The sequence below is a fragment of the Capsicum annuum genome, chromosome 9 (genome assembly GCF_002878395.1).
Source record: "Capsicum annuum cultivar UCD-10X-F1 chromosome 9, UCD10Xv1.1, whole genome shotgun sequence".
Taxonomy (NCBI): domain Eukaryota; kingdom Viridiplantae; phylum Streptophyta; class Magnoliopsida; order Solanales; family Solanaceae; genus Capsicum; species Capsicum annuum.
The window spans coordinates 13071542-13098003 of record NC_061119.1 but is presented as its reverse complement, the minus strand read 5'-3'; the positions used below and the strand labels follow the sequence as shown (position 1 = coordinate 13098003).

General features: G+C 32.2%; 1 protein-coding gene and 1 long non-coding RNA gene across 2 annotated transcripts; one reads left to right on the top strand and one right to left on the bottom strand.

Moving 5' to 3' along the window:
- Positions 1-3537: 3537 nt before the first annotated feature.
- Positions 3538-8079, bottom strand: LOC107842174 (fatty acyl-CoA reductase 2, chloroplastic-like). The gene is made up of 9 exons (XM_016685929.2): positions 7758-8079; positions 7307-7410; positions 6988-7187; positions 6711-6811; positions 6336-6549; positions 5818-5979; positions 5637-5718; positions 4667-5037; positions 3538-4088 (listed from the first exon to the last, which is right to left on the bottom strand). The coding sequence occupies exons 1-9, from the start codon at positions 8077-8079 to the stop codon at positions 3920-3922; spliced, it is 1725 nt and encodes a 574-aa protein (XP_016541415.2). The 3' UTR covers positions 3538-3919.
- Positions 8080-24855: 16776 nt separating this feature from the next.
- On the top strand, positions 24856-26344 carry LOC107842173. The gene is made up of 3 exons (XR_001665655.2): positions 24856-24980; positions 25536-25745; positions 26204-26344. It is a non-coding gene; the product is annotated as an uncharacterized LOC107842173 (long non-coding RNA).
- The last annotated feature ends 118 nt before the right edge of the window (positions 26345-26462 follow it).

The window sequence follows — 26462 nt, the reverse complement described above, 5'->3', positions numbered from 1 at the left end:
TTGCGTCTTAAGCCTATCAAATTGATAGCTTATAGCCCCTTTTATGATATTGCTGCTTCAGGAGTAAATTGAGGCATACATATAATCTAGAGAATTTTTCTCTAACATATCATATGATCATAATATGCGTGTGAAAATATCATCACTTTTGATGATCATTATCATATTGTCCCTCCATGCGTATATTCGTACATTCAATCACTTGTCTTCTTTCAGACATATTACGCACTGCTATCACATACACTTCAAGAATTACACTTCAAAAATGAAGTAAGTTGTCATATTTTAGACTGATCATATATTTCTACCACATTCACTTCATGGAATGAAGCATATTTAATGGGACATATTTCATGTCTTTTCATTAAAAATACATTATTTTGCCTTAGCCATCATAATATCATCAATATAGTGCATTGAGATTCAATCTCAACGTCTTACCCTTATAAAGGCGTCTTAGGAATAAATCGATGGGACTTAAACCCAACATATTATCATCCCTTTTGATAATATTGCTCTTGAGGAGTAAATTTAAAACATAAATGCATGATTTCAAATCAATTATTTTTCCTCAAATCCAACAATAATTATATCATTAGTAGCAAAAGACAAATAACATAAGGAATTACTAACCTTACCTTTAGATTTATAATCTCACCTTGTTTGGCAGAGTCTCGTGCTGATAACGTGTTATAAAAGAACAAAGAATAAAGAAGAAGAGTAGAGAGAATAATTGTTATTTCTCTTAATGGATTTAGTATTCGTTTATAAGATTGAGAATACAATGAACAAAAACCCTCTATTTATAGGGAAAAATACTCCTAGTTTCTGACTAAAAGACAAATACTTCAAATCCTGATAGATATCAACTAGATCTTGATAGATCTTATTATATCTTGATATACATTCACTATAATATACATACATTTATAACACAATTGCATTACAATATCAATTTTATCAACTTAAGAATCCTATTTTTTTAGGTTAATTTGCATTTACCCTATATTTTTCTTTTATAATATATTTTAAGACTCCATAATATTTATCGTATATTTTAGGACTCCTTAATTTTTAAAATATGTAATGCTAAAAAGAACGTTTCATACATTAAAAACACAAATGCATTCTATATATATATATATATATATATATTAATGTGTAGATGAATTTAGAAAATAATATAAATAACATTAGATAATATATTTAAATAATAAGTATTTAAATATTTATAGAATTTTGTGAATGAAACATTGACCTATAACGCCTAAAGAATTTGAGATGTTACATAAATTGTTGAAAAAGAATAATATTAAGTCAATATTATAAAAATAATTCAATATACAAAAAAATAGAGAAAGTTATCAGTTTTTGAATTAATGCAAGAATAAAAATAATTAAATTTAACTATATAAAAGGGATAATTATGATTAGCCATATTTACATATATTTACTATTTATATTTAAAAATGTATTACTTACCAAACAATATTTATTTGCTTTTCATAAACAATGAATGTAAATGATTTGGTACCTTTAAGCCGTAAACATTAGTGTTGTAATTAAATATTTACTTTTAAATACTAGAAATGTGTTCTACAAGTACATCTTGAGTCAATCGATAAAAGTATATAAAAAAAATTATTAAAAAGTGTCAATTAACTTTAAAATAAATGAATCCGTCGAAAGGCTCTAACTTTGAATTATATACAAAGAAAAATGAAAAAACATATTGTAGAAAAGAGGTATGTCCCAATTTTGAACTACTAATTTGAATGGGAAAATATACTTGCAAGTTGCGAAACATCATCTATTAGAGAAAGTTACTTAAATTGACGATAGAAACTAAAATTGCTTTTTAAAAGAGTGTTTGATCGTATTTTGTATGTGCGATAATCATTAGAGCCTGTATAAAAAATAATAAAGACAACCACCAAAGTACGTTTTTTCTTGGTTTCCTATCCGATGTTCGGTGTCCGCATTGGAGCCCCGACTAATCCAGATTGCGCGTTGCAGGGTCCAGTAAGGTGGCAGCGCTCCCAACAGAGTTTTCTCCATACCCAGGGTCGAGCCCTCGACCTCTGGCTATGGGTGGAGTAACCCCATCCATTGCACCACAATCCATGTTGGTACCATCAAAGTACATTAATAAACATAATGAATATGTCAAATCTCATGATTTATTCACAATTAAAATAATTGCATATAAGCAAAAAATTAAAAGGAAATTCATAATAATGAAAAAGGCTAGAAAATCCTAAAGAATCCACGAAGAAAGCTTTAATTAGTCATCAATCAAAATAAAAATAAAAATAAGAAGAAAATATAGAAGTAGAAGAATCACCCATATTTTTCTAATAAAATTTAATCAAATAACTACTTAAATAGAATTGTAGACATTTTTTTATACAAGGTAACTTTTTAATTAATTTAGAAGTGTTAAATATTATGATTTCTTACCTAAATAAAATATTTTTTTTCCATCCATATGTTTTTTTTTTTTTAAAAAAAAACTAAATTTGTTTCCTAAATTTTTCCATTAAAAATTTGGGTAGCTTTTCTTTTCCATGCATTTTTTTAACTCTAAATTTTGGTTCTTAAATTTTTTTTTCTTTTCATGTATAATTTTTTCCCTAAAAAGTTGCATAGGACTCCTAGCAAAACAATTCACACATTACATTTAATTCCTCTTAGTTATTGGATTCTTCTTTTTTCTTTTGTGAATCCTAAATATTTGAATTATAATGTAATGATAATTATTTGAAAAAATAAGTGAAAAGATTGATTTTTTCTATTGCGGAGTGTTTTAATGAATGAAAAAGAGTTTAAATCACTTTTCTAAGGGTCTTCATACTTTTAATATATTATATATTATAGATACAGATTATAGATTATAGATTATAAATGATAGATATAGACAAATTGACCGACTGGCCATTTTTGGAAACAACTTTGGCCGGCTTGCTATATTAAATTAAAAAAATATTGGGTTCAGAAATTTAATCCCACGGACATTTGAATAATTTACGCTTAAATGGAAAAAATAACATAAACATACACCTTAACTTATCATATTTACACAAATCTACATCCTTACAAAGTAATTACAAAAATTTCAACTAATTATGTATCTTCAGTGAATGTAGCAAGAGCTAATTATATATCTCGTCAGACTCAAAATAAAAAAAAATGTATCATGAGCTAATTATGTAGTTTCATAATTACGTATCGTGAGCTAATTATGTATCGTGAGCTAATTACGTATCTTTTCAAAGAAAAAGATATATCTTCGTTGGATGTATTGGGAGCTAATTATGTGTCTCAACAAATCCAAAATCAAAATTTTCAGTAATTATATAAAATATCAAAATTTTCCGTAATTAAGTTTCAAACTATTGAGATTTGTGTTGTTTGCCCCAAAAAATACATTTAGAACAAAAGCCCTTAGTTGGGCAAACGCATGGCCAACTCAAAACTATACAAAACTAACCACCTTCAAAGTCGACTTGCAATACAATTCCATGAAATGAATTCCAATAAATCAAATACATAGCTTGTAAAAGGATCATTACGTAGGTTTCACTAGTAAAATATTATAATAATAGAATACAAAGACAAACTACATCATATAAAATCACAATTTATGATCATTCAGTTGCAAAAGATAATTCACATGTGACCCAGGAGACGTTCTCTTCGAAAATCTTGACAGAGAGTTTTTGAGAGTTCTCTTTCTTCTTGTTAACATGAAGGAAGCGTATTTTTTCTAGAGAGAAGTGTCATAGGTTTTTTTTTTATTTATAAACTTTTCAGATCCCACATGGCTCTGAATTCAATTTTTTTTAATTTATTTTCCCTTACAAAATAGAGGAAGCAAAATTTGTGACAAAGGAAATGTTATTAATTTCCCAATATATCCTTAGCGATGTACTGCTGACCTTCCATTAAATACATGTTCTTTCACTCCAAGAATGTGAACTCCTGCAAAGTAATCTCTCCAATTTATCTTTGACTCATCAATATTAAAGTTTTTTTTCTCTTCTTCAGACATATCTTCCATTAGTTTTCTCATGTTGCCATTGTGAAATCTTGCAAAACAACAATTCAAAGAAAAAGTGATTGAAAAAAAGAAGAAAAAGACAATTATGCACAAGGTAATTTACTCAATATCAAGCATAATGTCTAGTCCAAGATTTAAGGGGAAAATGTCATCATCCAATGTGAAATGTATGCAATCTTAATGAAGATAGCGAAAATGCTTAAGATATTGTGAATGTGTTTTTCATGGTGCTGAGTCGGTGATAAAGTTAGGATTTGCATTAAGGGGATTCAAAATATGAAGAAGTAAACACATGAATAAGCTGAAGGGGGTTCAATAATTATTATATATACATACATAAAGACAATTTTAACCATATTTAAACAGTGTAATCTTTAGTTAAATTATCTTATGTCAGAAATTGTCTAGCTCTACCCTTGGCAAAAGCTAATTAGTGATAGACTTTTCATGTCATAAAAAAAAATTACATAAGGGTTTCTCGTTCTGCTTTATTTATATATAAAACTATTTTTATTGTAGCAATTTCAATAAGGACACCTTTATATGTTTGAAAACAATAATATAACGATAAGTAAGCAAAGTATTGAGAAGAATTAAGTGTCATACCTGCCTTTGTAGAACGTATATGATTCATAGATCTTGCTAAAATTCTCAAAATATTCCACCTTCCTTTTAATACGCATTTGCATCTTTAAATCATGCACTTCTTGTTCCTTGAGAAGTTTCTCCAAAATATAATTCGTGAAGTCTGACATATTGTCAAAAAATATCATCTTCTTAATCTTTATTTGATCTCCTTTTGAGTTAACAGAAGGAGAAGAACTGAAAAATTCAAAGCAATAGTTGAAAAGTTGTGATAGTGATAAAGGATTCATATATGATGATGTTGCATGATAGACATTTAACTCTGGAATTTGCAAGTGTCCATGTTTGACAATTGCAGCCATTGTAGTATTTACAACCACATCAACCGGAACCTAATTAAACCAAGTGAACAAGTTGTTAGATAATGAAATTTTTTTTATGCCATGATAGCTATTTTTAACTTTTATGGTCTATTTTTTTTAGTTCAAAATCACTTTAACTGGAATAGATCAATTAGTAATATGAATTTAAAATGTGATAATTGAGTTGATTTCATGATTATAAGTTGATTCAATATTAGACTAGACCAGGATAAATTTATATACATTTTCACAATCATACCACTACTGAAATAGAGGGTTTTCCCATCTCAAATCACTGAAAAAATTGTGTTACACGAAATATGATTTTCTTATCATACTAGCTCACTGAAAAATTGCATGTGAGAAACAAATTCTTATTGAAATATTCAAAGCTTTCTATTTTTTTTTTTGCATGTGAAACATCACTGTTTTTTTCTTTTTCTCGCTGATTGAATCAAACTATCTTTCGAAGTAACCACTCAACATTTACCCAATGGAATATTTTAATGGAAAACTAGTAATTGTTTAGTAGTGAAAGGGATAATTATATAAGATCAAAAGATCTCCATTAGAATTAATTTATCATATTTGACCCTTAAAGCTAAAATATATTGAAAAGGGATACCAACCACATCAACAAGACTACTTGGATCACCAAAACAGCATGTATATTCCCCTTTCCCATAGAAAATAAGTAGGGGGTCGATTACCCTATAAAATAGAAGAACATAAGAAACTAGATACATTATTTAAAAATAACTTATGAACAAAATAGAAGAAAATTAAAGTAGAATACAATAATTATGAAACCTGAATCCTTGTATCCATCCTGGAAAAGGTTCTTCATAAGTACTAGTTATTACTGAGGGACGAATAATGACTATTGGTATGTCCTCCCTCATGTTGTCAATTACCATCTCACCAATGGCCTTTGTGAATGAGTATGTATCTTGCCATCCATATAACTTTGCCCTATTAAGAGCGACTTTAGTTATCAAATGATTGAACATCGTCTGAATTCAATTTACTTACAATACTTAATTGACGTGCATTCATAAAAAGTATCTAATGAGTTAAAAGTTCAATCCATCATATTTAGCAGCAAGATGGATGTTCCTCACTCATTATCAACAATTACAAACTGTGTATTAACAATCAAAATAATAGCATTCAATCATAATATGTATCTTGCCATCCATAAAACTTTGCCTATTGTATTATATTAACAATCATAATAGTATAATTAAGAATGACTTTAGTGATAAATGATTGAACAATCGGAAGCAATTTACTTACGATACTTAATTGATATTCATAAGAAGTAGTACCTCTCAGATCCCAAGTCTTTCATGATTTTGTTGAAGGTGTCATTGTTTTCAATAGCATTGTTCAACATTGAAACAAAGTCCAGTTCATTGGCAACATTGAGGGATGGAAACTTAGTAGATGGAGAATGTGATGTGACCTTTTCCTTTGTTATACTTTCTCCCATGGTGAAAGGTTTCTCATATATTAGACCTTCTCTTTCGCCATTCACATACGCTTTAATTTTGAAAAAAAAGTTGTATTAGTAATTAAATTCATTTTTGTAAAATGTATATAAAGTCAAACCTCTACATGACAATATCGTTTTATAAAGAAGTCTGACTGTGTCAAAAGAAACACATTTGTTGTTCTCTATCAATGAATATTCAAATGCATACCACTCGAATAATGGATGAGGAGTTTCAAGTTCTTGCATTTCTTGGCAAACAACATGAGTTGATATGGACCATTCACATTAGCTTCAAGAGCTAAGTCATACCTAGACATTGTTGAGAATGATTAATTAAATAAATAAAAAGTGTTGCTCTCTTAAATAACTTTTAGATGAAATGATCACGCACTTTAATATGATATCAACTAATCAACGCATTAAAAAATCAATCTGATATCCGTCACCAACCATTATCAAAAAAGAATAAAATATAAAGAGGTAACCTCAAGTCAAATGTAGTGTTTGCTGCAGAGTCAACAATCAAATCAATTTCTTGAGCAATTTGGTGAGCAGTAATACTATCCATACCAAGATTTGGCTCATGAATATTTCCAACTATAGGAACCAATTTACTTTTTATGAATAACTCATAAGATTCTCCATGCATCTCTTTCAGGCATTTGAATAATTTTGACTCTATTATCTGATGAAAAAAATGCATGCATGCATGATTAGTGACTTAATTAATTTGGAACTTAAATTTATTTATAATGAAAACTATAAATGGAAGGGAAGAAAGGCATTCATAAATAATTAACATACTTCACTTGTTAATCTGTCAAATGCAGCTTCCTTATCCTTTGATCTTATAAGAAGGTAAATCTTGTTTATCTTTGGTGTTGTTCTTAGCATCTTCTCAATTAGAACTGTAAAAGAATTGTTTTGTCAGAAAAGTTGAGAATATTATTAAGTAAATAAAAGTTTATTCTAGTTAACAAGTTAATTTTTTTGATTTTGCATCTCATATTAGCTTTGTCCTCTCCACCTTTCAACACATCTCACTTCGCGCCTCCATAACCCCCATCCCCTGTATCTCATATATTTGTCTCGATTATATGCAAATATTTTAGAGTAATATTTACTTATATATTGAACACAGGAAAATAAGTTAAAAACTCACTTGATTATTTTTCTAGAAAAGATTTTCCTTCCTATTGAACACATGCACCCTTAATGTGTAAAGCTTATTGCAAATGTTGATTAATGAAATTACCTTTGGCAAGAAATCCTGTAGCACCAGTGACAAGAATATTTTTGTCTTCAAAAAACTCAATAATCCCTATTCCATTATTAGCTAAAACATCTCCTTGATGATCACCCAATGCTTTAATACAAGAGGAAGAAAAAGAAGAAGGGTCAATGACATGATCAATTCCTAAAGTTAAGTGATTGGTTTTCTTTGATCTAATTATCTCATTCTTTGGGTATGAATAAAATTTGATAGGGAAATGACCATTTTTAGAGAACAACTCAGTTGTTGGTACCCTTGTAGTAATATTAAGGGGAAAAATATTTTGAACATGAAGCATTGCCATTTGGAAACTAAGTACTCCAAATAGCTGTGCATGGGAAATCTTATTACTGAACGTAAACTATTTATAGAGGGAAAATGAACTAGTGTTACGTGTGATTATTATAATTAGTTAGGTAGGATATTGAAAAGTGAAAATTAAATCAAGTTATTTAATGTGCTCACTCCTGGAATAAAGTATGAGATAATTAGGTAGGTTTGTGGTAGTGATATGTGAGCTAGTGTCAAGTGGGTCTTAGTCAGGCAATATAAAAGTGAAAATTAAATCAAGTTATTTAATGTCCTTAATTACTTCTCGAATAAAATATGAGATTAGGGGAGAGTTTGGTAAGAACGAAAATGTTTTCTAAAAAAATAACTTTTGTACTTATTGTATATTCGGCGTATATAGGTTGTGTTAGATATGAAGGGAAAGTATTTTTTAAAAAATATTATATTTTTTATGTTTAATTAGACAGAATTTATAGAAAATATTTAGAAAAATAAGTTTACAAAGTTGCATTTCATAATATTGATTGTCTCCTCTTTAGCCTCCACCACATCTCCTGTTCACCTCCACACCCTTATAGTCTCATCCCCACCACCTCATCTCTACCTCCTATAGTTTTTGTCTAGCTAGATTATATATAAATACTTTTAAAGTAGTATTTATTATTTACATGTCGAATAGAAGAAAATAAGTTTTTCTTCTACTAAACAAACTTATTTTTTGTGTTATGTGCAAAAAATAATTATCAACAAATATTTGTATATAATATAGACAAATATGACGAGAGGCGAGGTGGTAGGTAGAGGTGTGGGTTATTGACGTTACCTTATTTAAACGTTACTTTATTTGGACGTTACCTTATTTAGTGTCACAAAATCAGATACTGATTATCACAAAATCATGAATTTGATGCCCTTAAATCTACAATCCTTAAATCAGGGATCTCCCTGTCATTAGGCTAGTAATTAGGAGACAATTAGGACTCCTTTCTCTGTATAAATACACTGTAGGTTCAGTGTTATGCACACAACAATATTGAATAATTCTTTCATCTATATTGTTCCAGTTTTCTTCCTCCTTTTAACTTGGTATCAAGAGCCTTATTTTTTTTTCCTTTCTGAGATTTGAATATTCAGTTTTTTATTCCAAAAAATCTGTTTGATTCATCTTGGGCTCGGATTCTTTATCCGCATCTGTTACTCTGGTTGTAATATTTGGATCTGTTTGTTGATTTCCTCTGGCTCTAATTTTTTTGCTTCAATCAGAATGGATTCACGAGATATCTTGTCAACTAAATTCAACGGACATAACTTTTCAATCTGGAAGTTTCATTTCAGGGCTTTCATTAGAGGCAAAGGCCTCCCTGGTATTCTAGATGGCTCAAAGGCTATACCTACAGAAGACAAAGAAAAAAAAGTTTGGGAAGCTAATGACGGCAAAATCATAATATGGCTTGTTAATTTCGTTTCTATTGATATAGCTATGGAACTGACATCTTTTGAGAAAACATTTGAAATGTGGAGTCATCTACATATTCTCGGTAACCAACAAAATTTGGCTAGAGAATTTGAATTAGAAAGGCTACTCGCAGAATCGACATAAGGTGAGAAAAGTGTTTAGTGCTTCTATTCGGGACTACTTAGATTATGGGCAGACAAAGATCAATATTTTGCTGCCTCAATTAGTGCCGCTGGACTAAAGAACTTCATGACTACTACGAAGAGGACAAGGACTGTCCAATTCCTTATGAAACTCAGATCTGAATTCGAGCCTTTACGTGCCAGCATTCTCAATAGAGAAAATCTACTAGCTTTAGATGTGGTTGTTTCTGAAGTACTTCGAGAAGAAACTTGGTTAGGTTCTTAAGCCTCTACGGGAAATTTTCTTTTTGTGGACATTTCCATGGCTACATATAGAAGTTCTTCCAAGGGCAACTCTAACAAACCAGTTCAATGCTATCATTGCAAAGAAACAGGGCATATCATTTCCCGTTGCAAGAAGCGAAATTATTGTAATTATTGTAAGAAGGATGGTCACATTATTCTGGAATGCCGTAAGAAATCTGGTTCAGTAAAACGCTCAACTCCTCATAAAGACTTTCACGCGATGACAAGGAATGTGGGTACACAACACACTCCAGAAACACAAAATGCACCACAATTATTTGATCGTAACGACATTTATAAGATGACACAAGATTCATTGGCGGCTGCTCTCCTTAATGCAATCTCTACAACTCTGACAACTACATATCCCGGTAAGAATAAGATTTCGAATTCAGTGGTATGACATATTGATTCTGCTGCATCTAACCATATAACAGAAAATCAAATTTTTTTTTCTAATCTATCTAAAACAAGTTCCACACATGAAATTGTTACTGCAAATGACCATGTTTTATCTGCAGCAGGTATGGTTTCCATTAAATCATTTTCAGAAGTTCTTTCTGTACCAAAACTTACTGTGAATCTTTTATCCGTTGGACAACTTGTAGAACAAAATTGTTTGATTATTTTTTCCTCTAATGATTGTATTATTCAGAATATATTGACAAAAAAAACGATGGCCAGGGGGCGTAAGGTTGGCAGGCTATTTCCTCTACAATCTCCGAACACAAAATTTCATCATTTTTTTTCAGATTCAAATAAAGATATTGAGTTTTCAAATAAAATGTGGACTTTATGGCATCTTCGTTTAGGCCATCCACATGCTTCGCATTTAAATTTCATGCTGAAATATTGTAATTTGTTGCGTAAAGACTCACTAATTTTTCCCTCTAAATTACCTTGTGAGAGCTGTGTAAAATCAAAGAGTCATAAACTTCCTTTTCAACTAAGCAATACTACTTATTCTACTCCATTTGATTTAATTCATAGTGATGTTTTGGGACCTTCTCCAATTATATCTCGTATGAGTTACAAGTATTTTATCTTGTTCATCGGTCAAGCATCTCATTATACATGAATTTTCTTTTTGAAACACAAATCTGAGGTACCAAACATTGTCAAAAGTTTTATAACCTCATCGAAATGCAATTTGAGAAAAAAATTAAGATTTTTCGTTCAGATTCGGGAGGAGAGTATGTAAATTCAAACCTCACAAGTTTTTTTCAAGAAAAAGTCATTATTCACCAACGTTCTTTTCCTTATACACCGAAATAAAATGGTGTGATGGAATGTAAGAATAGATATGTTGTTGAAACTGCCTTAGCTCTTCTTGATACATCAAATGTTTCAAAAACATTTTGAGTTGAAGCAATCCAAATGTCCATTTATCTTATAAATAGACAATCATTGTCTATTATCAAACAAAATTGCCCTTATTTTGTCCATTTAAAAAATTCCCCAACTATTCACACCTTAAAGTATTTGGTTGTGTATGTTTCGTTCTTCTTTAAGACCATGAACGCCATAACTTATCCTCAAAAGATCTTAAATGTACTTTTTTGGGGTACAATGATATCCAAAAAGGGTACTTGTGTTATGATTCAACACGTCACTTATTGAGAATATCTAGACATGTTATCTTCTTTGAATTTTTTTTACTTATACTAGTAAAGACTCACAATTTTCTACTATATCTTTTTTGGAAGAATTCACGACTCATGATTCTGCTTGCCATAACAACCTAGCCGCTGGTCCATTGCCAAACTTGTCTTCTGCTATAACAGGTACTACTTAGGACTTAGATCCTTTTTATATAATGAAATTACTTCGATGAACACTAATTCTTTACCTCACCAAGCTGACTGTCATAATGTTTATTTAAATCGTAATAATCAACCTTCACGTCCTTAAAATATCATTGACCCTGTTAGACGCTCATCTCGTCATGCTCCTCCTCCAACCCGATATGGATATTCTACAGGTGAATATGGTCGATCATATGACTTAATAACAACCTTGAATTCTATAGTTGTGCCAAATGCTTATATACAGGCTAGTGGTTAGAAGTGTTAGGAAGATGCAATGAATGAAGAACTAGCAACCCTTGAGGAGAATGATACATGGGATATAGTGGATAGACCAACAAATGCAATAATTATTAGAACTAGATGGGTGTACTCAGTCAAGATGAAAGCTGATGGATCCCTAGATCGATATAAGACAAGATTGGTAGCTCAAGGGTACAAGCAGAAGTATGAAATCGACTACGAAGAAATCTTTGCTCTAGTAGCCAAGATGACGACAGTACGTATATTGCTTGCTTTAGCATCAATAAGAAGTTGGAAGTTACACCAACTAGACGTCAAGAATGCATTCTTACATGGAGACTTGTAAAAAGTGATCTACATGAATCCACCACCAGGTTACAAACATTCTAGTCCAAATCAGAGGTGTCGTCTTAAGAAATCTCTTTATGGATTAAAGCAGGCTTATCGCTCATGGTTTGAAAAATTCTGAGCTACAATCCTTTGTGCTGGTTTTTCTCAGAGTAGCTCAGATTATTCATTATTTCTACGTCAGTCTGTCTCAGAAATTACTATTCTCCTTATTTAAGTAGATGATATGGTTATTATAGGGAACGATGAGGTTGGAATCTCTTATTTGAAAACCCTATTACACTCCTCTTTCAAAATGAAGGACCTTGGAAAACTAACATGTTTTTAGGGTTTGGAGGTAAGTTATGGTGTAGAAGGCATAAAATTGAGTCAGCAAAAATATGTAGAAGAACTTGTTAAGTTACTTAATCTAACTGATCATAAGAAGGTTCATACTCCAATGAAAGCGAATACTAAATACAAAAAAGAGGAAGGAGAGCTTTTTGGAGATCCAACTCTGTACAGATGCCTAGTTAGATCACTTATATACCTTATTATGAGTCGTCTTGATAGCTCTTATATAGTATAGGTGTTAAGCCAGTTTGTTACGAAGTCCTTCAAGATTCACTACTCAGCTTTGCTCAGGGTTATTAGATATATAAAATGCACAGTAAATCGAAGTCTCTTATTTCTATCATCTTCATCGCTGGATATAGTGGGATACGCTGATGTGGATTGGGAAGGATGCCCTGATTCAAGATGATCCACTACAGGCTAGTGCATGATTCTTGGATCGTGTATGATCTCTTGGAAGTACAAGAAACAATCTCGAACATCAAAGTCATCTACAGAAGGAGAGTATAGAAGTATGTCAGCTGCGTGCTCTGGAATTATTTAACTATGGAGGCTATTATCAGAACTTGGCCTCAAAATGGAAGGATCAACCATATTGCATGGAGACAACACCAGTGCACTCAGAATAGCAACCAACCCAGTGCATCATGAAAATACCAAGCACATAGACGTAGATTATCACTACATCAGAGAACTGGTTGAAGATCGGAGCATTAATCTAAGATATATATCCTCTAAAGATCAATTGGCTGATTTGTTCACTAAGGCCATGTCAAGAAGTCCACACAATTATATTTTGTCCAAACTCATGTTTTGTGATACACAACATAAGTTTGAGGGAGGGTATTGACGTTACCTTATTTAAACGTTACCTTATTTGGACGTTACCTTATTTAGTGTCACAAAATCAGATACTGATTATCACAAAATCATGAATCTGATTCCCTTAAATTTGCAATTCTTAAATCAGGGATCTTCCCTGTCATTAGGCTAGTAATTAGGAGACAGTTAGAACTCCTTTCTCTGTATAAATTCACTGTAGATTCATTGTTATGCACACAACAATATTGAATAATTCTTTCATCTATATTGTTCCAGTTTTCTTCCTCCTTTTAACTTGGGTTGGTGAAGATAAGGACTACGAGGATGCAAATGAAGTGTGTTAGAAGATGAGGAAGATAGAATTAACGTGGAATGATACTTACATGTGTTACTCTCCTATTTTCACTAGGAATGATTTTTTTCATGAAATTTATTTTTTGAGAAAATATTTTTTAAAATTTTGACCAACCAAATAAATATGGGAAAAAACTCACCTTGCATTTTCCTAACTTTGTGAGAGATCTAGACCTACCAACCAATGGAGGCTCAACACCAAAACATCTAGAATCATCATACCTTTATTTGATCAGATTCTTCGAGAACTCAAATACTTTAAAAATTCATAAAATATTAAGTCAGTTAATAAGAACCAAAAAGTTATCATCTCGAATACATATCGCATAAATTCTTGAGATATTATACAAAAATAAAATGTGGTCAGATTTTTTTTGACAATTAAATATTTTTAAAAGATCTACATAATCTTTCTTTCAGAGAGATCAAATAAATTCTAAAAAAATTTACATCACTCTACTCGAGAAACACACTATGCTTCAACCCTCGAATTATAGAGACAATAAACAAAGAGAAATTAAGGGAAAAAAACAAAATTATACTCATATTATTAATCAATACAAAATATATTTCTTCATAAAAAACTCATATATAGTATGTATATTAAAATAATTATGATTTACTAGTATTTATGATAATTAAATAAATCTCTTGATTGAACCACTTATTGTCAGCTTGCCATTACCATTATTTAATAGTATAGTACCCCCATCTACACTAACTTTTAAGGGAAAATTTGGTTGAGCTATATATAATATGAAAATAGCATACAGAGCTACTTCATTGAACTAGCTACTTCTTGTGTCATTCCTCTTATTATTCACTCCAATTTGAGTTAATTTTCACTTATACAAATGCTATACATGATTGAAGTAATTAGTTCCATGTTGATGTTTCAGATAAAATCTAAAAGTGCTAAAACTCAATAAATTGTACAACTATAGTAGCATGGGCGGACCGGCATGCAATTTTCGGGTGCTCGAGCACCCACTAAACTCGACGTAGAAGAGGTATAATTATATAAGAAACAGTGAAAAAATGGTAAAATATATACAAATGCACCCAGAGAACAAAAGCATGGTTGGCTGCTCTGACTTTAGACATAACTTTCATGTCTCCCATCCTGGGATTGAATCCTTGTAGCTGCATTGTTTGGTAAATCTTTTTTAAGCACCCACAATCTAAAAAAGCTGGGTCCGCCACTTTATAGTAGACAACACTCTAATTAATAACACGCTCTAAATGGAATTTACTGCATCATGGTAGAAAAATGATGCTCTCTTACATCATGCACACTCATTGGCACAAAGCCACAACTTATCAAAGAGAAAATTAAAGGACTCATCTTGTCATGTTAATTATAGTAACGTATTAGAAGACCACCACAATATTTCGATTGATAGATACAAGGAGATATACTTTATTCGTTCCATTTTAATTGACATTGTTAACTTGACACTTCCTTTAAAATATTTATTATGAACTTATTTTACAAAACTAGTCTTATTAATTATATTTTGAAAATATAAATTTGAGTATTATACACTTTATATAACCATCTAATGGCAGGTGTAATATTGGAAGAACATGATAAACTTCTCCTGATTTCATAAATTTCATGCAGGATGACTCAGTTAGTTTGAAGGGTGGTTATCCATGCGGATGTTCCGACATTGGCCCCCCCTCAAGGCTTGCGTAGTCCAGTTTACATCGTCTGTGGTTTGCAAGCTATTACACTCTAAACTCTGTTGCCAGGGCTTCTGCACCATTGTAACTATGACATTGTACAGAGATCGAAAAAGCCATGAACAAGTCTCCATGATGGTATCTCAAAACGCCTCTTATTCCTGTATTGGCACTCTCTATGAGATAGCTTCAATCAGTGTTCATTTTCAATCTTCCAGGGGGGCGGGGGGCTCTCCCACCTATTACTTGCCACTATTTCTTGATAAAGTTTCTCATCTAAATTGCAAATATCAAGCTAATGGTTAAGCTCCTTGATGAGAGGATATATCTTGCTCAAAGTTGCTTTAATTGTCCAAATCTCTTGGTATTGCATGTTCCCCATCTGTTGTTTCATTTGATTGCCATATTTTTTATAAACAACTCTGTTTCCAAAGCTCCCAACAGATGAAGAAATGGGTAACGTGTTGTTGATAAAGAAAGAGTTAACACGGAGTGAAGATTACACGAAACACCCACTGAATTTGGGATCAGGTGCCAAACTAACGTATGCAGCAAAGAACTAAAAGGAACAACCAGGTAAAAGAACCTATAACACCATTGGCGAACCCAGATTTTTTACCGTGGGTTCAAAGTTGCTTAAACTGGCTGCTGCATAAAATAATTAAAAAAAAAACACCCCTACTGGGGCTCAAACACGAGATGTATGTGTTAACAATCAAGCCCACTACCGCTAGGCTAGCCAGTCCTTTTATTTATAATGGGTTCACTATATAATATATACCTTTTAAATTGGTAAAAACTACTTATATATACGTATATACAGTATAATTTTTCGACGAAGTGGGTTCATATGAACCCACTTGAACCTATGTGGGTCCGCCCCTATATAACACAACAAGTTTTACGTGGAAACCTCCTTGCTCAAGGGAAGTAAAAACCATAATCTGCCTTTAGGATTTTCTACAGCTCTACTAACTTCAAAGTCAAAAGTGATTACGGACTCTGACAATAACAAGGATTAAACTCTTAATCCTAAATCCTTGTAATAACTCTATTACAAGAAACTTCAAAGCGATAACTCTATTGCACCAACAGACCCGACCTAACTCTAGTTTTTATGTCAACTAACTCTAGATGACACTTTCAACTACAACAACTCATTGAGAATTCACCTACTATTAATGAACAAGAGAAGTAGGCAACAAGTACAAGCACAAAGCAAAGACTCAAATACAACAAGAGCTTGAGACACAAAAGACGGCTAAGCAGTTCCTGTTGCAAGTGACGCTTTGATTATGATAGATTCAAGAGATTTCATATTGTTTGAATATGGGAGATTAGGATTTCTTATTGTAACATGTAGCATAAATAAGAGACAAGAAAACCTAGGACGCCTTTGATTGGTTGAGGCAAAAAGGTGTTGTAGCCTTGCCACCAACTCACAGCCAAATTGGTACTTTTTCAATTGTAATGCTGATCAAGTGAATGTGATGTGAGCACGATCAACTTGGTCCCTGAGTAGCTACAGTTTTGTCATCAAGGGCTTCTGATGAACCATGTCCCAAATTGATAGTTTGTCAATCATCAAAATTGAGGACTTAATAATTTCCCTCTTTTTGATGATGACAAACCTATACTCAACTTCTCACAATATCTGCTACAAGAAAGCCATCACAGTCTTCACAACTTCCCCTTGTCACAGATACCAAGCCCCCACAACTTTCCCCTGTCAATGATACATACACATTCCCCTTGTGTATAACGACCTGGTCCCCAACATACACACACCTAACATAGACACACTATTCTCATCTTCCCCTTTTAGCATCATCAAATAGATAAAGCAGTAAATCAAGATAAAATAAGCATGCATATTAACGCATGATCATTGAGGCTAAGCTGACATAACCAAGTAAAATCAGAAAGAGGGAAAAAATGATAGCAACAAAACACATATTTATTGATCATCCAAGTTAGCATCATACATTATTTATAACAACAACAGTCTAAAACCAAGTGTGGGCAATACCATTTCAGAAGATTATAAATAAACAAGACTTAATGAGAAACAAGACAAGAAAATTGAAACAACGGGGCTTAATAAAGTCAGGGATAGATAGGGACTGGGTTGGACCAATATCAAGTAAAAGAATCAGACTGAGAATTGGATAACTGATGGAGTAGAAGGGTGATTTTTTCATTCTCTGTTGCATGATTCTTCAATAGTTGTTGAGTTACATGCAAAACTTTGACTTCCAAATGCTTGACCTTGGCACACAACATATCATTCCCAGCCTTGAGATCCTCATTACCACCAGTCCCCTCATCTCAATTCTTCAGAATAGCAACTTTGAATGCGATAATTTCAATATTCTTTTGTGCTACAAGAAAGATCATTTCTTCCAACTTCCTGATCGACCTAGTCTGAACTTCGATCAGATTAGCTACCACTGACTTCGACTTGATGCCCTTTTTTATGGAAAATGCACTCATTGTACTCCAATATCGACACTGTGAACATTTATTTTACTAAGCCATCATTCCACGCCCAAATTAAAACTCAAAGTATGAAAATATCCTATTAAGCCAAAATTCATAAGCTAAGCCGTGTTTGCTATACTTGGCTGTCATGAACTTATGCATGTGTTCAATTTTAATAGAAGGAAGGTTTACACACTTAAACTTAGACAAAGCTTCCATAAGGAATAGGTCGGGGCCTGTCACTGTTACACGTTTCCCAGTTCTAAGATAAATAACTTTGTTCACCAAGTCAAAAAGGAGTTGAAATTCTTCTTTCGGGGACTTCTTTTTTACATTCTTGATATTCAAATCACCTAGCTTCCCATATATCTTCTAGATTTTTTGAAAGCCACTCTCATCCTTCAGGGACCTGGTCCCTTCTGTGGGTACTCCTAAGACTTCTGCCAATACTTGATGTTGATATCATAAACTTGGGTAGTTTTATATGGGGAATCATCTGAGAAAGTAAGGTTGTGGTACAATATCCTTACTTTATTTTCATGTAGAGTAGGAACTAGAGGCTCGAATAGATGCTCCCAACTCTGAAATTTGACCATTTTAATCACCTCAGCCATGCCAGGAATGACTGTAATTTTTGGATCAGACACTCTTTCTCTTAACACTTCTTTTGTTTTGAGGATCACTTGTCTTTGTTCTATTGTAAGGGCTTTTTCTTTTCCTTTTGATGTAGGCGCATTTCCACTAGGACCAGTTCCTTTGACTGAGGCTCCAGGCTCTTTTAAAGTCTTGGCAGTTTTAGAGATGGGACATGGTCCCTTAGAGCTTGTTGCCTGATCTTTCTTCCTTTTTCTTCCACCAATAGATACTGGAATTTTTTATCAGAACTCCCTTGGCCTTTCCTTTCTTAGGAGAAACAGCAACACCACCCTTTGCCTTGGCCATCCGAGAGGCCACACTCCTCACCACATTTTCATCAACCTCATCATCAAAATCAACATCAACATTAACATAACTATCACTATCATAGTCACTCTTAGTTTTATTTGATTCCCCCACAGGTACCACCTCCTCAGTAGGCACCTCAATCTCAACAACTGCTTTCTTTTTTAGACTTTTCCTCTTTTGAGTATCACGTTTGCTTTTAACCAAAGAGTCTTCCATCAACTTCTTTGAACTCAACCTGGTCCCATGAGTCTTTCCTGCCTTAGATAGCAACCTTGCAGTAGAAAACATCCTTTGTTTGGCCATTATCCACGATAAGGGATTGTAATACTCACTATCTGTGCTACCCTTTTCTTCTTCATTCTTTTTATTTTTACAAGTAGAGCGAGCAATATCTCATAATTTTCCTGAGAAGGTTTAGTAGCCTTATTTTTTCATCAAGTGGACAAAGACGCAGGGGTATTGTCCCACTTAAGAGGATACAGAGAACTAATTTGCATGGAGGCTCTTCACTCAGAGCAGTCAACCCTTGTATCACCATGGCCCCACTCAAGAAAAGGATATTTGACTGTGTTCCCTTTTTCGTAGGAAGATCTCCTTCGAACATTTTCTTATCTACAACATGGCTTTCTAAGGTATAGCAAAAACAGGTTTCTTATGACTTAGATTTTGAGATGGGAAAACTGATAAAGACACTGGGAAACAAGTTAAATTGACAATTCTGGGATTGTTTTTGATTCCTTGTTGATGGGAGTAGAAGCGACTAGAATAGGGATAGATGGAGTTTTCTGATCAGCTCTTACTTGAAGAGGAGACAATGAAGCATTTTTGACTTCTTGTGTAGTCAAAAAATGTACATTTTTGGGAAGTAAGAGAGGAGTAAACTGTATTATAGCAAAGGGGTGTTGAAGATCAAAACTAGGAGAGGGGGATAGAGGAGAAAAAACTAAAGGTTTAGGCTCATTTAGAAAGAAATTTGATGATGATGGACTAGACATGGCTATTGATTTTTCTAAGTATTAATTGTTTGAAAGAATATAAAGAGTCGGAGATAGAGAGAGCAGAGAACTGATAGAGCAAATGGTTAGAAATTTAAGGGAGAGGAGAGAGGAAAAATAATATTTAAATAAGAAAAGAAGGGAAGATTTGGATTAGATATGATGTAAATGATGAGACATGTCCGATTGAATGGATTCTCTTAAGCTTAAAGTAGGCGTTGTCAACTTTTAAAGAAGAGGCGGGAAGTCTATATGGCACACCCATCTGTAATTTTAAAATACTATTGCTAAAGAGTGAAGCATGATACTAACCTAATAAGGAATCTGGTCCCTACATGATTTTCTGAACTTTAGTGGATGAAGTTGTGTCATCCTCCTCCTCAAACTTTTTCTCCTTAACAAATGTGTAAATCTAATGAAGATATGAGATTGAATTCGACATGTGCAAAATTATTTGACATGGATACCTACTTATGAATTCATAGCCATCCTAGAGGAAAAAGAATAATAGCATGCAATCAACTTTGTCTCATCAGACCCAACCTCATTCAATTTTTTTCAATTTGGTCCCTGCTAAGTGCTTTTTTAAAGACGTCAGCTATTTAGTCCCTATTATTATAAAAGAACATTTTGATCAGTCCCTTCTCCATATTATATTTGAGAAAATGATATCTCATTTCTATGTGTTTTGTCCTCCTGTGTTGAGCACAATTCTTGGCCATATTGACTACACGTGTTGTCATAGAATAAACAAAAGCAGTCTGGGAGAATTCCAAAGTCTTGAAGTTGTTTCTTAATCTGAAGCAACTGAGCATAACATTAAGCATGTATGACTCGATTTACAATTCATGATGACACCTACTCTATCCTTCCAGTAGGTAAGACAAACCGTAACCCAAAGTTAAACATAATTGATTAATTTGGTGAAAAATATTCAACAAGGCAAAAAATAACAAGTGTAACTTGTACATAAACAAGGCAGAGTATTAGATAAGGAACAATCCAACAATCCAAAATTCTACCCAAAAACCTGGTAAAGCTAGTACAAGAGCAACTATAAATAAAATTCAAGTATCTAAAATAGTCAATACAATCCGTCTCGAAACCAAAAACTAGGCTTAAGTAAGATAGAAGGAAATGGGCGACTCTGACTACAAGAGCTCACCCTATCTTCGGATATCAAGACAACATGAACGTGGACCAACGACAGTAACTAGTACTAGGGTCTGCACAAAAAAGGTACAAAAGTGTAGTATGAGTACCAAAACCACAGGTACTCATTAGACATCATCGACCGACTGAGCTAAATCATGATATAAATATGATAAAATGCAAGATAACATGACTAAGCCAAGGTAAAGAGGAAAACCTGAATCAACTCCAACACCACTATGCATAAATAAGTAAATAAATCAGAATAATAACATAACATGACATAACAGTTCAAACACATGCAATTGTAACTACAAAATTAGCCCCTATAAACCAATTGGTGCAGAAAAGTAAATAACCAATCACAAGCCTCCATAAACCTGGGAAGTACAAATAAGATGGTATAATCCGTCACTGTTATCTCTTAACTCTTTCAATATACCACTAGAATCCATTTATATTATGCCACATTATAACTATTTCCTCATTTCCAGACTTAGCCAGAATCACTATGTCAATCGCACACCTCGATATCGTCATATCATAATAAGTATATCCTCATAGTATAATATGTATATTCGAACTCGAATCGGTAAAAATAATTAATAGCCGAAGTTGAACCAATAAATGTATCATCAATTCCATAATTATCCTTTGGACTCGAATTTGCTATATATAATCAATATCATAATCATCCTTTGAACTCGAATCAGGTATATATAATCAATATCATAATCATCTTTCAAACTCAAATCAGGTATATATAATTAATATCATAATCATTCTTCGGACTCGAATCGAATCATCCTTAGGACTCGACCCAGGTATTAAGATCAATATATAAATATGACCAATAGTATCATCAATAGCATAATCAATAAGCACCAACTATAAACATTAATCATCATAACCATCAAGTGTCAAAGTTCACAATATTATCTTAATAAGCATTTTTAAGGTGTCTAACAAGAGTATTAAGGTCTACAAGAGTTAACATGTATCTTGGCCTAAGGTAGGTCAAGGGCCTACTTCTAATCCTTAAAGTTTTATTTTAGGCAAATTCTATCCGAACTAGAATAACGTATCTAAATTCGCTTTTAGATGTCAATTAAGTCATCATTAGACCTAAGATAGGAATTTCACCTAAAACATAAGCAATTAGATCAATCATGTCTAAATTATGATTTTCAGATCGCCTAAACAGTCTAACTAACCCAAGTTTACAATTCATCATACCAACACTTAAAACCCATGTCACGACCCAATTTCTCAAGTGATGATAACACCTACCTTATCGCACTAGTAGGCAAGCCAAGTCATAGATCAGAACAATAGGTAACAAGCTAACTGGCGGAATTCAGAAAAATACTACATATAACAATAACAATAACAATGATAAGTGATAAACAGAAAGGAAACATATATAATATATAGAAACAAGAGAGAGAAAAGTACCAAATATACAAACGAGTTCCTCCCACGAACTGATAAGGTCTGTACTAGAACCACTACTAAAAGATATTCAGAGTACTAGACAAAATTCAAAATATCCACAATATATACAAGCAATCTCTAGTATAAAAGACTAAACTGGAATAGATAGAGGAGGATCAGTCTCGAACGACAACAAGCTCACCCTGCTCTGAATCAGTACTGAAAGATGGGACCCACGTCAACACCTCCTGCTAGTATTCGGATCTACATCATGAAAAAGATACAAAAGTGTAGTATGAGTACCAAAGCAATGGGTACTCAGTACCATTATCGGATGACTGAGCTCAATAAAGAAAAAGTATAACTAAAATGCGAGGGTGTAATCTAAGTCAACAATAAATAGGGATAGAAAGATAAACAACTACCAAGCTATGCAAATGTGATTGTCATGCCCCATTATTCTCGTGAAAAATGGGATTCAATGTGGTAGCTCTTTTTAAGATATTTAAAGAGTGAGGAGTCGCCACCTAACTAATTAAGGTGTGTTAGGTCACCATTTTATTGTGAACTTATTTTATTATTAGTCTAGTTCACCAAAAATCGGGTAAGGGTTCAAATTACTTCTAAATAAAGGTTTTAGGCACCTTTCAAGGTCCACAAATTTGATTCCCAATCGAATTCATATATTATGTGGGGATTCTACGTGATAAGTAAAGGTTGACTTTTTTATTAACTTAATGTCACTAGGTTGTTATAAAATAAATTATGAATAAGCAAGAAAAATAATTTAATTATTTTTAAATTACTAATTATTTAAGTGAGATACATGAATAAAGATGAGTCGGACATGCAAGGAGAGAGAAATGACAGAGTCAATATAACAACTATTTATCGAATAGGAAAACCTAAATTAGCCTAGACAACTAAACAGGTGAAGTAAATAAAAAGACAATGAATTCAAAAAAATAGTCGAAGAATTATTATTTTTCATTATTTGGATTAGCGTCCGACTTATTAACGGGTGCCAATTTCATATGTCGCATTATCGAATTATGCTCGGGTCAACTCCATTATCTCCGAATGTCTACCCACCCCCACCTAGCTTGTTATTAAGCCTAAAGGTGTTTTAAAAATGACCAACAACTCGAGTTCTCTAAATACCACCCATCCCAACTTAATGTCTAAGAGGCATTGAACTTTCTACTTTGAATCTAAGGTCTAGACAAAGAAAATTAGATTGCCTAATTGGACTTAAGATCCGTGTCAAGTAAAATACATTGGACGAGCAAGTAACACGTAATAGTCTCAAATAAGTTTCTTAATTAATTAAGATGGTTAGGTGATTAACATGCCAAAACAAGCAATTATCCATTTATATCTTAACATCTATAGACATAATATCTAAAAGGCAGATAATTATTATCGATGAAAGATAATTGTGAATTCACTTCGAAATCATTTGTTGCAAATTTGTGAAATTAAATAGATATGTCGAAAATCAAGTAAGAATGTTGGAGAATAAACATGCTGACATTTAATTCTGAGATAAGAGAATTCAGTTCAACATGTCGAAAATAAGACAAAAGTACTAAAAAATATGCTTACATACTGTAAAATAAGTAACATGCTAGAGATTGAAATCTAATTGTCGAAAATATTATTTGAATGCTGTGAATATCATCTGAATACAGTAAATTGTCATTTAGACGCTGGAGCCTAATATTCAATTGCAGAAAATATTATTAAAAATGCTGAAAATGTCAATTAAATGCAGGAAATTAATATTTGATTGCTGAAAATATTATTAAAATGCTGAAAATTAAAATTTAATTGCTAGAAATATTATTTAAAATGCTGAAAATATAGTTATAATATGCCAAAAAAATTTAAACACGTCAAAAGTAATTAAACATGTTCAAACTTAATTTACTATGTCGGAAGTTAATTAAACTCCTAAAAACATGATTTTTAAATGATAAACAACTTAATTAATGATTCTAGAATATATTTGCCTAAACGATAACGTAGTTCACATAAACACGTAAATCACATAATCTCCACGCCACAAGAAGCCCCATGATTCTATTATCACATCAATGTTTGTATATACTATTACAGACCCAATTGAGTAGATAATATGAAAGTATAAAAGATCTAAAATTTACATATATTCACTAACTAAAATTACCTAATTACATTATATACCAATTTGCTAAAATATTTACACATATCCCAAATTATTTACATAAATCCCTTTACTTTCAACTTTCTCTCTCTTAAACATTATACATCTCACAATTTTAATATCTCCTCCGTAATTTACTCCCCCATATGCTCCCACATAAATTTCTTTACTTCTAACTTTCTCTCTTTTAATCATTACACATGTGAAACATCGGTTTTGACAAAAAAAGTAGTACAATATTTTTGAGGTATTGATCTTCCTCCTCTGTACAACTATTTCTTGAAAATATTAATTTTTCTGTGGTATTACTGGGATTTGGTGTTGGTTTTTCATATGGAGTTTATTCTATTATTAAAATAATTGTGTTTGATCTTTGGATTTGATGTAAATATTTGAGCTTTTGCTTCAAGATTGGATTTTTATGTGTTTTTTTTGTTCTTGATTTTGTTGAATATGGTTTTTATTTTTTTCACTTCTGATGAATTAGTCATATAGTTAGGTAAGTTACATTAATTTGATATTTTAGATCTAGAAAAGTATGCCAAATTTTTGGATCTTCTTTTGATGATTGGTGTGTTCTTGCAGATTTGGTTAAACTCCACTTTTTTATTATTTTGTGTTATTTCAGTTCTAGAAATGTTTAGTTAGATTTACTTGTTTACCTATTTGAAGGCTTATGTAATTGGATAGATTTCAATAGATTCTGCTCTGAATATTGGAAGAAGATAGAATAATCTGTGGATTTTGTGTATTAGCTACTTAGTCCTGCTTCATTTTTTGGTGTGATTGACTTTCTTTCAAGATGATGATATTTGAGGAAATAGGGTTCTGTGACGATCTTGATTTCTTCCCTGCTACGCTAAAGAAAGTGGAAGTGAAAGTGGTTGCCCCAAAGAATCAGATTGAGCCGGATTCTGTGGTGGAAGATGATTATAGTGATGAGGAGATTGATGTTGATGAGCCTAACTTTGATGTTCATGATCAATTCTATTTGCTGAGCTTATATTCTATGGTAATTTGTTCTTTGATGTTTTGAAGAAGTGTTTGTTCTAAAGTTGGTTCATTTGTTGTTGTTCCTGCTAAATATACGAATGTATAATATTTTATTACACATGCCTGTCAGTGTATAATGTTCTTTGAGGTTTCGAAGAAGTGTTTGTTCTAAATTTTCAATATTACATTTGCTTCCTTTTTGTATAATATGTTAGCATACATTAAAGCCGACATATAAGATGAAACTGTCATTCCAGTTAACTTACGAATGTATAATATGTTGTTATACATTCAAATTATTGTATAATGAAAACTGTGCCAATATAGTAAACATTCGAATGTATAATATTTGATTATACATTCATCTATGTGTATAATGAAAACTGCCGCAATGAGAGAAATTGCATTTTATTCTGCTTTTATTATTTTTAACATGTTTGTTTAATCCATTGACTCAGTTTAAAAAAATTTATGCAGCTATGTACTGATTTGTCGTAACAAAGACTGCAAGTGGGTGTTGAGGACGTCTTCTATGAATGAATCAGAAATTGATGCTTATATGAGAAATGTGCGTTGAAGGCGTCTTATCCTTATTCGTATTCCTTATACATATATTGTGGGTGTATATATACTATGTAATTTGGCAACTATTATAGTAAATAGTTGTTGAAATGTAATGTGTATTACATAATTATACATTAAACTTTCATATATATATATATATATATATATATAT

Coding starts and splice junctions, on each gene's coding strand:
- LOC107842174 (XM_016685929.2), bottom strand. CDS start 8,079: ATGGCAATGCTTCATGTTCAAAATATTTTTCCCCTTAATATTACTACA. Junction 6,550..6,710: donor CCTCATCCATTATTCGAGTG/GTATGCATTTGA, acceptor TCAAAATTAAAG/CGTATGTGAATGGCGAAAGA. Junction 5,038..5,636: donor CAAGTAGTCTTGTTGATGTG/GTTGGTATCCCT, acceptor TGGTTTAATTAG/GTTCCGGTTGATGTGGTTGT.